The following is a 13,326-nucleotide window of genomic DNA, read 5'->3' as shown; positions in this document are numbered from 1 at the left end:
AGGTGTTTGGAAAAAGTGGCTTAAAGAAAGAAGGATTAACAAAAAACCCCTCCTTTGGTCCCTATAAGAGTAGTTTAACTCTTCCATGAAATTTTCACAACTCCCCCACATAATTTTAACCAACTATTAAGGCGTCAAAAGATTGGATTTAAAGTTGAGATTGTTGAGATTAAAATGATCTTTCTTGGACTTGAAAAAAAAGTCCACTGCAGAGTTCCTGACAATGAAGTTTTCTTAATTTGTCTCCTTCTCCTCAGCTTTTTTCTGCACAAAAACAGTATGCCAAATAAGCCTGTCTGATAATCTCCCCCATATCTTTTGTTTTAAACTACAACAAAACATTACACTTAAATATATTGCACAAAAAAGCATAACAAATCCTGCCTGACTCTTCACAAAAATGGCCACAAAACACAGAACAGCTACTGAACATCTCAAAATTTGAAGAGATCAATGAAATGCTGAGGAGATACTGGCATGAGACAGGTGTCTGGATCACTGGCTGTGCAGGGGTGTCCTGTATCCTGCAAAATGAAGGAGGGGGAAAAAAAAAAGTAAGTTTTTGTTCTATACCTGCAATCCCCCTCCACCCCCAATTAAAAAAAAAAAAAGGGCAAAAATTTATATATAGGCACACACAACTACTTCCACTGTAAACAAATGGATAGGAACTTGCTCTTTTTAAGAATTCACTGTATTTCTTTAACTGTTTTAGACTAATTTGTTAAGAAAACAGGCCTTTCCAGTTTGACTGTGGTAGTGCAGGGTAGCTTCAGATTTCAGGAAAATAAACCAAACACCCAAACCAAAAAATCCCACAAAACACACAAACAACCCCTCTCCACCCTACCAAAACCAGGATCTGAGTCAGTGCTCTTTAAAAGTTTCTTAGTCCTTTTCCGTTATTTTTTGTTAAGTGTAATTAAAAAAAAAATGCTTTGTTGAACCTAAATTATCTGGTGAATCAAAATCTGAAATCAACTACTACTTCAGGGTGGGAAATGAGCTCCTTGCTTTCAAAGTGAAGGGCAGCAGACCCCTCCCCCACTCCCCTCCCCCACCCCCGCAAAAAAAAACCCCTGAACAGCATGTTTGAAATCCCAGTCACCAAAGTTTTTCTACCTTGCTTGTTTTTCTTTTGCCCCCCCAACATCTTTTTCTCTTCTTTCACTCCTACCTTTTCCTCACCTGAAAGCATTGCCTGAAAACAGAAGTTAGCACCCAGGCAAGTTAGGACTATAGAAGATGGACAGGATGGAAAGGCTTTGTCATTACAAATTCACTAAGCATGCAGTGCTGTCTTTAATAATACAGAAACTTGAACTTAACAAAATTGTCTGATTAAGAGTCCAATTCCTTTTCAAATTAAAAGTTCAGTTTTTCACCTTATTAGAACCCTCTAAAGGAAGGAAATGTTAGAGGTGTAATGAGAACATCATCCCAGATAGTTCAATGGAGAGGTTAAACACCTTGATCAATAGTGTTGTGAGGCTCAGAAACTGTCCTCTACAGGTTTTAAGGGGTTCTCTCCCCTTTTCCATCACTATATTGATGAATTCACCATGTGGGGCAAGAAAACTAGAGTAAACGCTTGGTAAGTAGATCACAGACCACTGCAGTCTTCATTTCTTTCCTTTCCATAGGAAACTAAGTTACATGCAATTCAGTTAATAGAAGGAAAGAACCTGCAAGTGAAATTTTTTTTCTCACTTGGAAACTTATGTAAGAAAAGTGCTATCAAAGATGCCACATTCCCTTCCAAAGTCTTTGCAACACCAAAGTGCACCAGGTGAAACACATGCTAAATACTACTCAGCTTTCCCAATGAAAATTGTTACTCTATAGATATCTGTATTTTTTATTAAGTCTATAGAAAACTACATGAAAATACCATGTGGTAACACCTTCTCATCCTCCCACTTTTTAAATAATTGCTTTAACAGCACCTGAGAACCAGTTGTTACATTCTTGACACACAGGTGGAAAAACAAAGAAAGAATGATCAAATAGATTAGAGCTCAGGTAGAGCTGCCTGTCTGGGGAAGTTGCAGATGAGAATGCACAGAAGACTAAGACCAGAAGTGTTAAACCTAACATCTTCATCTTGAGACCACATCTGCAAGGAAGAGATGCACCTCAGCAGAAAACACTCTCACAGGTAGTAATGATCATCTTCTCTACCCATTGCTGTGTCAGTGTCTTGTCATGTCATTACTTTCCTAGTTTCCAGCAAAAAACACCATCAGAATTAAGATTGTGGGAAGGAAGCTACGATTTATCCCCTTTTAGTGCTTATTTATACTCCAAAATATTTTAGACGGAATTTGTAACATGCTATCTGTTTTGCTCTGCATCTCATCATAAAAACACTTTTGAAAGCTCTGCTCAGTCAGGAATTACAGGTCCAAATCTCAGTAAGACCAGTTCTTGGGGTTTTTAGTTATTAAAACCAACAGAAATAGCAATATGTACTTCCCTTGAAATTACATTTAATAAATAATATTCAAATCATATTTATTTTCAATGTGTCTACTTAAAGCTGAAACAGAATTCTTTTCAATTAACAAAAGAATTCACCAGGAGGAGTGTTTACTGGCAAATGTAGTTGTTTTCCTCCTCAAATTTGATAGTAACTAGACATTAAGAAGCTCCCGCAATAACTTTGGAGCAACAGTCCTTTTCTGTATAGTTATTTCCACCCTTTCTTCATTCAGAAAGCAACGTTATACTTGCCTGCCTCCCCCCACTCTCCCAAGTCACATGCAGCCTGCTTTGAGAATTTCTCTTCTGAGAGACTCTTTCATAAAAGCATGTAGGACTACAGCATTCCAAGTGCAGTAAAATCAATTTTAGTACCTTTGCATTAAAGAAAGTTATCTGAGGTTCATTTTACTCTTTTCAGATTTAAGTACTGAATTAAATACATCAGGGAGTGTGGAAACAGTTTGTAACACTAAGTGCAGAGAAACCTATTTCTTAGCAAAATCTGGCTGATCTCACTGACACTATGCACCATGCTCATTAGAAGCTGAATTACAGTCCCTAGTTTAAATGGCATTAACAGGGAACAGGGCAATAATAAAAACCAAATCTGATGAAAAACTGGAGATGAGAAGTCATCACTACTAATTCATTACTAATAGGGAAACAAGAAACAAAAGTATTCCTACTGCTAAATTGATGTGGGGAAATAAAATCAAAACAAAGAGTATCAAACAATTAGAAATGAACACGTTATTCCCTTTGACATTACAGAACAGTACACAATGAAACAGAAGAGACACACAGGAAATACCTTGAGTAACAAAGCAAGGTGGTAGTCCTTTGAGATCATGAAGAAGGAAGCAGGAAGGAGAGCCGTAAAGTAAAAGAAGCAGAGTTAAGGTTTATTGAAGCTATGGTTCATGTGCCATGTAGAAAAATACTCTTTTATTCTTGGCAAAATCAAGCAGCTGGAGAACCAAAACCAGCACAAGCCCCAAGACAACTAAAACCAAGTGTGAAGCATATCACAAAACAATTACACTAAGTTACATAAAGCCCTGGATATTGAAAGAAGAAAAGGTATTTCAACTTCTGTGGCCATCTCTAGGATAACTGAAATGTGCCACTGAGTGAACCAAGAAAATAAAAGAACTGCCCCCCAGTTGCAGTGCGGCCTAGGGGAACAGAAGAAATAGTATACATAAAAAGCATTCACAGAGGCATCGGTCAATAATTAGTTTGCCATTACTTTTCTACTACTGAAATTACATATTCTTCTTCACTTTCATCATAGACAAATCCTTTACCAATAAATCACTTCTGAAAGACATTCGATATGAAGAGTTTCTTACAATCATTCCCTCCTTTAACACAGAAGAGTACAAGATGTTCTATTATATCGCTGTACTTCCTACAATGAATTTAGGAACTGGTTGGACTCAATGACCTTAAAAGTATTTTCTAACGTATATGATTTTATGACTGATTCCTTCTTATTGTATTTAACATTACTATGATTACAGGTTTTAAACAAATACAGGAATACAAATGCCTGACAAGCTCTTAAAGACTTGTTAAAAGTAACACTAAGATTATTATAGCATACTGAAAAGTGAGAAGACATTTCCCTACTCAAACTGCTTGTTAATTCAATTCAGTAGCCATCAGTCCCTTCCTTTCAAAGTCTTCTTTAAAAGGACACAAAATGCAGGACTGAAAATTTCCTAGGTCATCAAGTATAGCCCTCATGTGGCCAGCAATTACATTCTATTATCAATTTCATAAACTGATGAAAATTCTTCTCATCACCAGTTCGGCCTGTGCTTTGGGGCTATTTCAGAACCTCGCTGCTTTGGTTCTTTGAAACTCTTCACTCTCAGCATAAGTTTACCCACAACTAGTTTCTACAACTCATTTGCATCAAGGCTGGCCCTTATCTTAAATAATTTCCTTACATAGTCTCATGTTTATTCATCCCTTCTCTGTCTCTGAGAAGACTTCATGGAGGGCACTTGCATTCCTTATTAGCTTTAATACAGCTAAGTTAAAAGAAGTTAACGTCTGCTAGTCATCCTCATGTCTTCATCACTTCAGTATTTTTTCCTCTGCAACTATTCAAATGTTTTGCTTTGTTCTTAATGAGAAGAGAGGGAGGAAAAAAAAATAAACAAGAAAACCCACAAGTGCAATACCAAAAAGTGTTCTGCACATTGCCTGAAGTTCTTCTGAATGCCCCTGAAAGCAAAAGCTGCCTGATTTTTGAAGTGTACCATTACAACAAGAAGCTAAATTCTTCCATATTATAAACTATGTGAATAATCCAGTGCTTCCATTTGTTTCAAGATTCAAACACTTGCTACTTTTTCATCTGTAAAGTAACTGTGATTTCTCTTTTAAAGTTTGGGTTTGGTGGTTTGTTGGTTTTGGGGTGGGTTTTTTTTTTGGATATACATGCAATGAAATTTTGAAGAGTAAAAGCTTCGGTTGAGAACCAAAAGTTCGTACATTACAGACACGATTATATATCAACCACTCATACATTTCATTTAATAATCTGTCTAATCAAGTATGATACTGAAGCTTGAATGAATTGTGAAAGTTCTTTTTTGTTAAGAAATATTTTCACCTAGCACAGAATTTTTCTGGAACTAATAAAGCTCCCCTCACTCCCCCTTTGTTTATCTTTGTTTAGAAAGCTCGGGAAAGGATATAGATACAAGTGCATGAAAAAGCAGAACTACTTTTCCCCCCACGTAACTCAGAGTGACTAAGCACTACTGTACCCACATTGCCCTGTAAACAAAGGGACTGTTTTTCAGACTGGTGATTAACCTCTCGTAGTGTCCCTGCCAATAGGGATGCCAGTTGCGTAGAAATCAATTCATTTAACAATCTATTTCAGCCTGATCAAACATTTATTTTAAGATAGGAACAAGGCTCAGATTCTAAGACCTAGAGAAGGAAAACTGTAATGCAGACTTGCAGCATAATCAGGTTGGGAGGCACCTCCGGAGGTCTGTAGTCCAGCCTCCTGCTCAAAGCAGGGTGAGCTACGAGATCAAACCAGATCGCTCCAAGCTTTATCCAGTCAGGTCTTGAAAACATCCAAGGATGGAATCCTGGGCTGCATAGGGAAGAGTGTGTCCAGTAGGTCGAGGGAGGTCATTCTCCCCCTCTACTCAGCACTGGTGAGGCCACAACTGGAATACTGTGTCCCGTTTTGGGCTCCCCAGTTCAAAAGGGACAGGGAACTGCTGGAAAGAGTCCAGCGAAGGGCAACCAAGATGATTGAGGGATTGGAGCATCTCCCTTATGAAGAAAGGCTGAGAGAGCTGGGACTCTTTAGCCTGGAGAAGAGAAGGCTGAGGGGAGACCTTATTACTACTTACAAATATCTAAAGGGTGGGTTGAAGGAGGATGGAGCCAGACTCTTCTCAGTGGTTCCCAGTGACAGGACAAGGGGCAATGGGCACAAGTTGGAACATAGGAAGTTCTGTTCCAACACACGGAAAAACTTCTTTACAGTTCAGGTGACAGAGCACTGGCACAGGCTGCCCAGGGAGGGTGTGGAGTCCCCTTCTCTGGAGATTTTCAAGACCCGCCTGGATGCAGTCCTGAGTAATGTGCTCTGGGCAATCCTGCTTTAGCAGGGGCGTTGGACTAGATGATCTCTAGAGGTCCCTTCCAACTCTGAAAACTCTGTGAAACTGCACAACCTCTACAGTCAAACCATTCCCTTTGCTTGGCTGTCCTCATGGCAGGCTCTGGCGCTCCTCTGAAGTGGTGTTCTTCAGCCTCTCCTCACAGGGCTAGTCCTCAAGCCTCCCTGATTATTTGGCCCTCACCTGAACTCCATCCAGTTTATCAGTGTTAGGGACACCAGCTGGATCCAGTATCCCAGATAAGTGCCAAGTGAAAAGGGGTAATCACTTTTGTCAACCTGCTGACTGCACTCTTGTTAAAAAAACAATCCCAAACACCTGCTATGGAATTTTAGGAAAAGCATGCAATTAATCCATAACCCCACTGTCACTTTAAGACCTGCCCAAATCTCCAGGATGAGGCAGTCAGCACTGGAATGGTGATCTAATAGGTATTGCTCATCAGTCCAAACAAAGTACCTCTACAATTTACTGTGTTGGGTTTCACTAAAAACCTCCAAATGAGTGCTGTTATTCCAGTAGTAGACTGGAGTAGTCAAGGTAACAAGATATCTGCCTGCACAGGTTCAATGTGCAGGTTTTACTGTCACAGGTTCAATGTCAAGGTTTTACTGTCACAGGATCTCCAAAGTTAAACATTTAATTCCAAACACATTTTAGTCATTCCTAATATTAAAGTGCTATAAGATCAGAGTGAGAGAAAGCATCAACCCTTTACACAGCAAAGCCAGACAATCCAAACAAATCTGATACCAAAACTGCCTACCTACATGCATGCTGTGTGTTTACCTTTAAAATTTCTGCTTTCAAAGTGAAAAACTTTACCCTACATATTGGGCAACATGATAAAGACTTATTCCACTGTAATAAACAGTTCTTAGTCATTCTTGACACAAGTTCTTCAGCAAATGCCCAGGCTTTTCACAGCAGAAGCCAATTCTGACTACCTACTTTGCTACTATTAATTTAGCAAGACATATTAGTACCTGGAAGGGCTCCTGTTATATCAAGGATACTCAACTTGAAGGTAACATCATTCAGTAACATGCTACTTCTCCAAAAGCTAGCTTATCCCATTTAACAGCCAAGTTTCTTTTTTCTATAGAAAATAAAAAAAAACACCCTCACACTGACATGCAACTCCTCTTAAAAATCACAGAAAGATGACACAAGAGCAACACATTTCTGTGAATCACAATATGAGTATTTTCCAAGATTCCTTAAACATTTCTTGCTCTTTGCTGTCCACTTAGCACTACCTATATCTGGTCTTTGAGCTGCAAAATTAAAGTCTCACTAGAAGGCTAGATTATGGTGCAACACAAAGTAAAAGCAAGACTATGGGTTCAGACACAAGTTAAACATGAAAGTGCCCTACAGAAATTAAAATCATCCTCTGAGACAGAATAAACTTCACGGTAAACATCAAAATTAACAGAAAATGCGTTTTGACGTTTCAAACATTCCTCCAAGCTTCACATGGACAGAAGCAAGACTATAAAAAAAAAATAGAGTTTTACACCAGTGTGGTAGGAATAGTATAGTAATAAGTTCTCATTAGAAACCTATTGATTACCATGCCTTCATTAGAAAAGGGATGTCATAAAATGGTTATCTTCATATAAATTCCTAACAACTTTGCATAAGATTAAACAGATACAAAAAGACCCAGAGTGCAACTCTTTTCCACGTGGCACTTCTCCTTGCAATTCAAAGTATTGAGGTTATCAGATATCAAGAGGTAAGAACACTACATAAAAAAAACCTTTGGAATTTAGTACTGACTTCATATGCAAGTTTAATATATTATTTAAAAGTTAGGTATTAGTTGTCCAATCACATTTCACATGAGAAAGCTGACAAGGTGATCTTAATATTTTTCCTTTCAGATGATCACTGGTAGCTGTTTGAACTTATTTCTGATTATCTGTTTCAAAGCTCTTACCTTCCAAAACAGAATACTACAGTGTCGACAGAAATGCAAGGTGTCCCCGTACTGTTCCTTTATTGGGTAATATTTCTGAAGTGCAAAGTACATCAGCTTCCAGTCAATGTGACCTTTCTCTGATGGAATCAAATGCCTACAAAACTGGACATAAAATTAATATATTCCTTTAAAATTGTTAAAGAATGAGTCAAACCAGGTAAAGGACCGGGGGGAGAGGTAGTTAAACTGAAGTTTTGTTACTGGAAGTCTTTGAAGTCAATAATCTGACATCATACATCTCTGCAAAGGAGTGACAGAGATCTAGCCACGAAAACTGGCAGGTAAAACACTAAAAATAAGAGGGTGCCTATTTGCGAAGAAAAAGTAGGCCATGCACAGCTGATTTAACTCTACTGTCTTGAAATTATTCTTAGTCAAGAACCACATAACAAAAACAACATTTAGAGCCATAAGTAATTATTTTTATACTTAAAAAACGCCACTCAGGAATAAGATTTTAAAAAATTATGCATTACAAATAGTGGGTTTCTGTTAAGACAGTAACGATGGATTTAGATAATGCTTTTCCTTTCATTTTATAAGTACATACACGATTATTTTTCACATTTATTTATGATCTTTCTAGAAGGCTAGCAATAATCAGTAGTTGATGCACTTCTCAAGGACATAATCTGCATGTAAAGATCAGCTGATGCACAATGGCTATTTCTCCCCAGCTTAATACACAGCCAAGGTTTATTAAGTATGTATTTATAAAAGCCTTCTGTTCCACTCAGTGTGGATTAATGTTAATACATTAAGGGCTTTCTTCACTCAGAAGATGATTTCTAAATGGAGAGAATAGCACTGCCTTTGTGATTTCAGCTACACTTCATTTTATAATAGCTTCCCTGTGCAAAGTTCTCGTTTTTTCCAAAAGCGCTCTTCAGATATCAAGTATGTTTTTGTGGTTGTTTCAATGGTTCAACAAATACACTACAGAAGACAGGAAAAACAACCTAATGTGATTCTGTAGCTTATTAAGGTAGTACACTTTTAAACAGAAAAAGCAGAACTTGATATTGGAAAATAAATAAAATCATTAGATTTCTATCATTAATAACCTATTAAGAAATGGAATGTGAACATTTCGGAATGCTTTGGAAGCACTGTGTACAACGGTCCTTTATAAGGCACAGGGCTAGTTAATTCTACTGAAATGCTCAAGTGGTCTTTTTCCCAACATTACCTTAGTAAAACAGCTTCTTATCTAACAACCATTTTTTTCCCACTGTTCAGTTGAGCTTAACTCACCCAGCTTCAAAATCCGTTGAACTGCTACGTAAAGCTCAACATCTTACCCTCATAAATTCACCTTGCATTCTTCTGAGCTGCTTCTGAAGAAGGCTTTTTCAGTTCGCCTTTGTCTGTCTGTATTCTCAATGAAGTTCATTCTAAAGCCTTTCATCTCACCAAAATTCTTATTTGGGTCAACTGCACATGAGTTAATTGATCTTTACTTCTACCTTTCCTGTTATAATAATGCTTAATCTGGTAGTCACCAATCAAATGGTACCACTTCAACCTATCAGATTTAAGAATGCGTATTCTCATTTCCTCCAGTCTGGAATATACTAGGTTTTCAGTTCTTTCTCCAGCTCTGATGAGGTAACTTCTATTTTCATGGCTTTATTTTCACCTAGTCCGATTTTGTCCCAGCATATATTACTGTCAGAAAATGAAGACAGTTCTGGAGGCATTCCTAGATTACTTTAATGCTTTTTTTGAGGAAGTGACAGAAGAATACTGTTCCTCTTTTTGTTCCTAATTTCAAAATCTTAAGCATTTGTTCTATTCTTTTTCACAAAAATCCAATTTTGGCTTCACCACACTGTTCATGCAGCCTAAAAGTTTGAGCAATCTGTCTGCCTATCTTGGTTAGTGAAACAAGTTCTACTTTAGGTACTAAAATTAGAAACACCTTAGAGTTATCCTCTACCGCACTTGTTGGTGATTGCGTAGTATAAAAAAGATCCAAAACATTTTATGGTAGACATTTTTTTAGAATAATGCAAGGAAACAGCCTGATAGTTACCCTAAACTCACAGACATGCTAATACAATTTTTAGTAGGAACCAATCCCCCCAAAAGAGAACATTTTCACTATTACTGCACACTGCTGTATTTTTATCTCAAAAAGGGTAAGTTCACACTTCATTAGTATACCGTATTGCAAAGATAAGGACCACGTTTATGCAAGTGATAGAGTTTATTACCTGCTTTTCCGCAAAATGGTACTGGCAGAGTTTTTTCCACAACTGCCTGTCTTCACTGAGCATGTACAAAGTTGGGGTCACTTGACCCAGAGTAATAATGTCCCAGCCATCAGAGAACCTGTATAAGATGTTATTCAGCATATGCAGGGGGAGATCACTAAGCGTAAGACCATTGTTGACTTGCTGAAAATAAAGAGTTGAAGACTTTTAACAACAAAAACTTGATAGTATAAGGTACAAATAACATTCTTTAGAGGTAGCTCAGGTCTTAGCTTAGTTTGTACAAAACCACTGAGTAATATCTATAGTTAATTCTGTGATACTTTGATTACCTGGCTACCATTATTTTTTAACTGCTGCTGTTGAAAACTTAAATGACTGCAGGTACAGAAGGAGCTACAGACTGTAGCTCCATAACTTACAGCTTTCCTACTGTTAAAATAAACATATCTTAAATTATTTGTTTAAATTTCAACTGATTTTAAACACTTCTGCTCTCAGAAAATAATTAAACAGTATACAGTGTTGAAAATGACAATATATTCAATTCCACCTTTGAGAGAATTGTGCTAAGACCCTGACTATAATAAAGGTAAGAACCAATTATTTAGAATTTGTAGGATAACTAAAGTTTCTCAATTTTTATTACAAAAGAGACTCCATGTCAATCTGCAACTAGACAACTAGAGTACAGAACATGGTACAGAGTATAGGACTGAAGAGGAGAAATACAGAATGAAAATATTAAGAAAGTCAGAGGCAGAAGAGTAGGTTTGTTTCTGAAGTCTGGAGATAGTTCCCCTCATATGCAAATGAGAAATTCTGCAGGGGGTGACAGATCAGAGCACTTAGAAAGTTTTCATTAAGAATATACACCTCTGCTGAAGTTTCTCTTTAATGGGGTAGCCTACAGCACAACTCATACACAACTGAACCTGCAGCCCACGCTGCCAGGTGGCACAAAGCCCAACATGGCTGGAGATGGTGTCCCAGCTGGTGAGGGATGGAGTGTGGGCAGCTGCCGGCCCCACCTCACAGAGCTGCCCAGTTGCAAGGCAGATGTACTCTAGCAGGCTCTTGCTTATGTCAGTTTATTTCACAGCCATTCATCTCACTTATAGACTAGACTTTCCATGGTGTCATCTGTTATAAACATCTCTGGGACTATGGTTCTGTTCAGGAATATATGAGCATTACAGATGCAAGATTTCTCATCAGTTATTTCAACCAATGTAAAACAGCTCAGATGGAAGCGGCACATTGGAAAGAAATAAACACAGCAACTGCAGTGTCTCAAAACTGTCTATGCTGCGGTTGCTCAGTATATGAAAACTGCTAAGATTGGGTTCCCCTTTTCTCCTTCCTATTCCAAAATTAGCTGTTTTATTCAGGTAACTGGCATGCACAGCAAGGACAATGTCACAATTTCACAGCTGAAAGCAAACAGATGAAACAATTGTATGACTTTACTGGGAGCAATATCTTGCTGTGTTTCTTCTTCCAGGAATAACCCAGACAGCTTAAAAAACTGCCTGCTTATCATCAGAAGTTTCCACTATAAAAACCTGGAGCAGTACACACCACATGCTTTGAACAAAGTTCGCATGATCAAATGCTGAAGTCATTAACCTTTTTTTTTTACAAGAAGCAACTGTGCTAATGAATAAAGCTGTAAGATTGCTATTTGAATATTTTATTTCTGGGTTTTTTTTTTTTGATCCATCTCTAAAATTCCTTTTAGATTTTTATTTCTTTAGTAGAACATTTACTTTGGAATTAAAAATTGGTATTTTTTCCATCTCTATCTGACAATCTAGAAACAAATGTTTTGAAATTTATTTGGGTGAGAAAAAAAATTACATCTATACATCTCTACCACAAACCAGCAGTACAGGCACTGTAGCAGCCCTCATTAGAGAAGAGCTATTAAAACATTAGAAAATTAAGTTGATTCCATTTTATTAATTTCATATTACTTCTCTAAAAACAAAGACAACAAGTAAAACTGTTGAAGATTTATTTGAAACTTTGTTCACTTACAAATCATAACCCAGTGTTCAATATAAGTCCCCTCCCCCAATTACTTTTTTCCACATGAGTTAATAGTGTACCTTGTTCATCTGAAGGTTTTTTAGTTGTTGTTGCCACAGAAGGATAGTTTCTAATCGGCAAATCCAAATATTGATGTTGCCTACCAACACAGATTTTCCTACTCCCCTAATCAGTATACAGAGAGTAGAACTCAGATCCTGTAGAAGATCTTTGATTAATCGTGGATTATATTGGTCTTCCATGACTAGAAAACAAAACAAATGCAATTTTGGTTAACTGAGTTAACCAAGCTAATACAGTTAGCTCGAGCTAATCAACACTTTTTTAGATGGACTAATCACAATTCAACTGTTCATGTATAAATAGCTGCCCTAATTCCCACCATGATATTCATTAACACTGTTCCATAAGTACAAGATCAATAATTAACAATTTCACAGACAAATTTGATGTAACATTTCATGTTATACATTTAATAAGTTTAATGACAAACATCTAGTTATGAAACTGATTTCTTCTGTTCAAAGTAGACAGTATTACATCTCCATTTAGTGTGGTTACCAGACAATTTTTTTCCCCCAATACTATGCAATAGCTTTTCTTTTAATAAAGAATAAAGAAAAGCACTTATGTATTTTAAATCTCAGTACATCCTGCAAACTGAAAAACAAACGTTACTAATCTAAAAGCTGTCACATTTCATAAAGAGTATAATTTAATAGTAACCAATAGTTTCTGAATAGAATCTAATTGGCATTTGACTTCACCAATCTGTTTCAACAAATATGATTCAATAATCAAGAGAAAACAATTTATTGCAACTGTGGGACGGAAAATAGGAAACATTTCATTAATTAAATATGCTATTGCTTTGTCTTACACTAAAAATGGTAATAAAGCTAACAAAAAAAAAAATCAACTGAGA

The 13,326-nt window shown here is 37.0% G+C and overlaps 1 protein-coding gene across 4 annotated transcripts in view; it reads right to left on the bottom strand.

Annotated features, from left to right (window-relative positions):
- Window positions 1-298: 298 nt before the first annotated feature.
- FBXO25 (F-box protein 25) overlaps window positions 299-13,326 on the bottom strand; it is a 29,841-nt gene continuing 16,813 nt past the window's right edge. For 3 of the 4 annotated variants that reach the window (XM_009891527.1, XM_009891528.1, XM_009891529.1), the window contains 4 exons: window positions 12,461-12,645; window positions 10,350-10,532; window positions 8,092-8,235; window positions 299-524 (listed from right to left, as the gene is read on the bottom strand). In XM_009891527.1, coding sequence (XP_009889829.1) covers window positions 435-524; window positions 8,092-8,235; window positions 10,350-10,532; window positions 12,461-12,645 — 602 coding nt within the window. In that variant the 3' untranslated portion in view covers window positions 299-434. Of the gene's footprint in view, window positions 525-3,295; window positions 3,323-8,091; window positions 8,236-10,349; window positions 10,533-12,460; window positions 12,646-13,326 lie in introns of all 4 variants that reach the window. The other variant, XM_009891526.1, reaches the window with a different exon arrangement.

The sequence above is a fragment of the Charadrius vociferus genome, unplaced genomic scaffold (genome assembly GCF_000708025.1).
Source record: "Charadrius vociferus isolate BGI_N301 unplaced genomic scaffold, ASM70802v2 scaffold799, whole genome shotgun sequence".
Taxonomy (NCBI): Eukaryota; Metazoa; Chordata; class Aves; order Charadriiformes; family Charadriidae; genus Charadrius; species Charadrius vociferus.
This window is presented reverse-complemented; position numbering and strand designations above follow the sequence as displayed.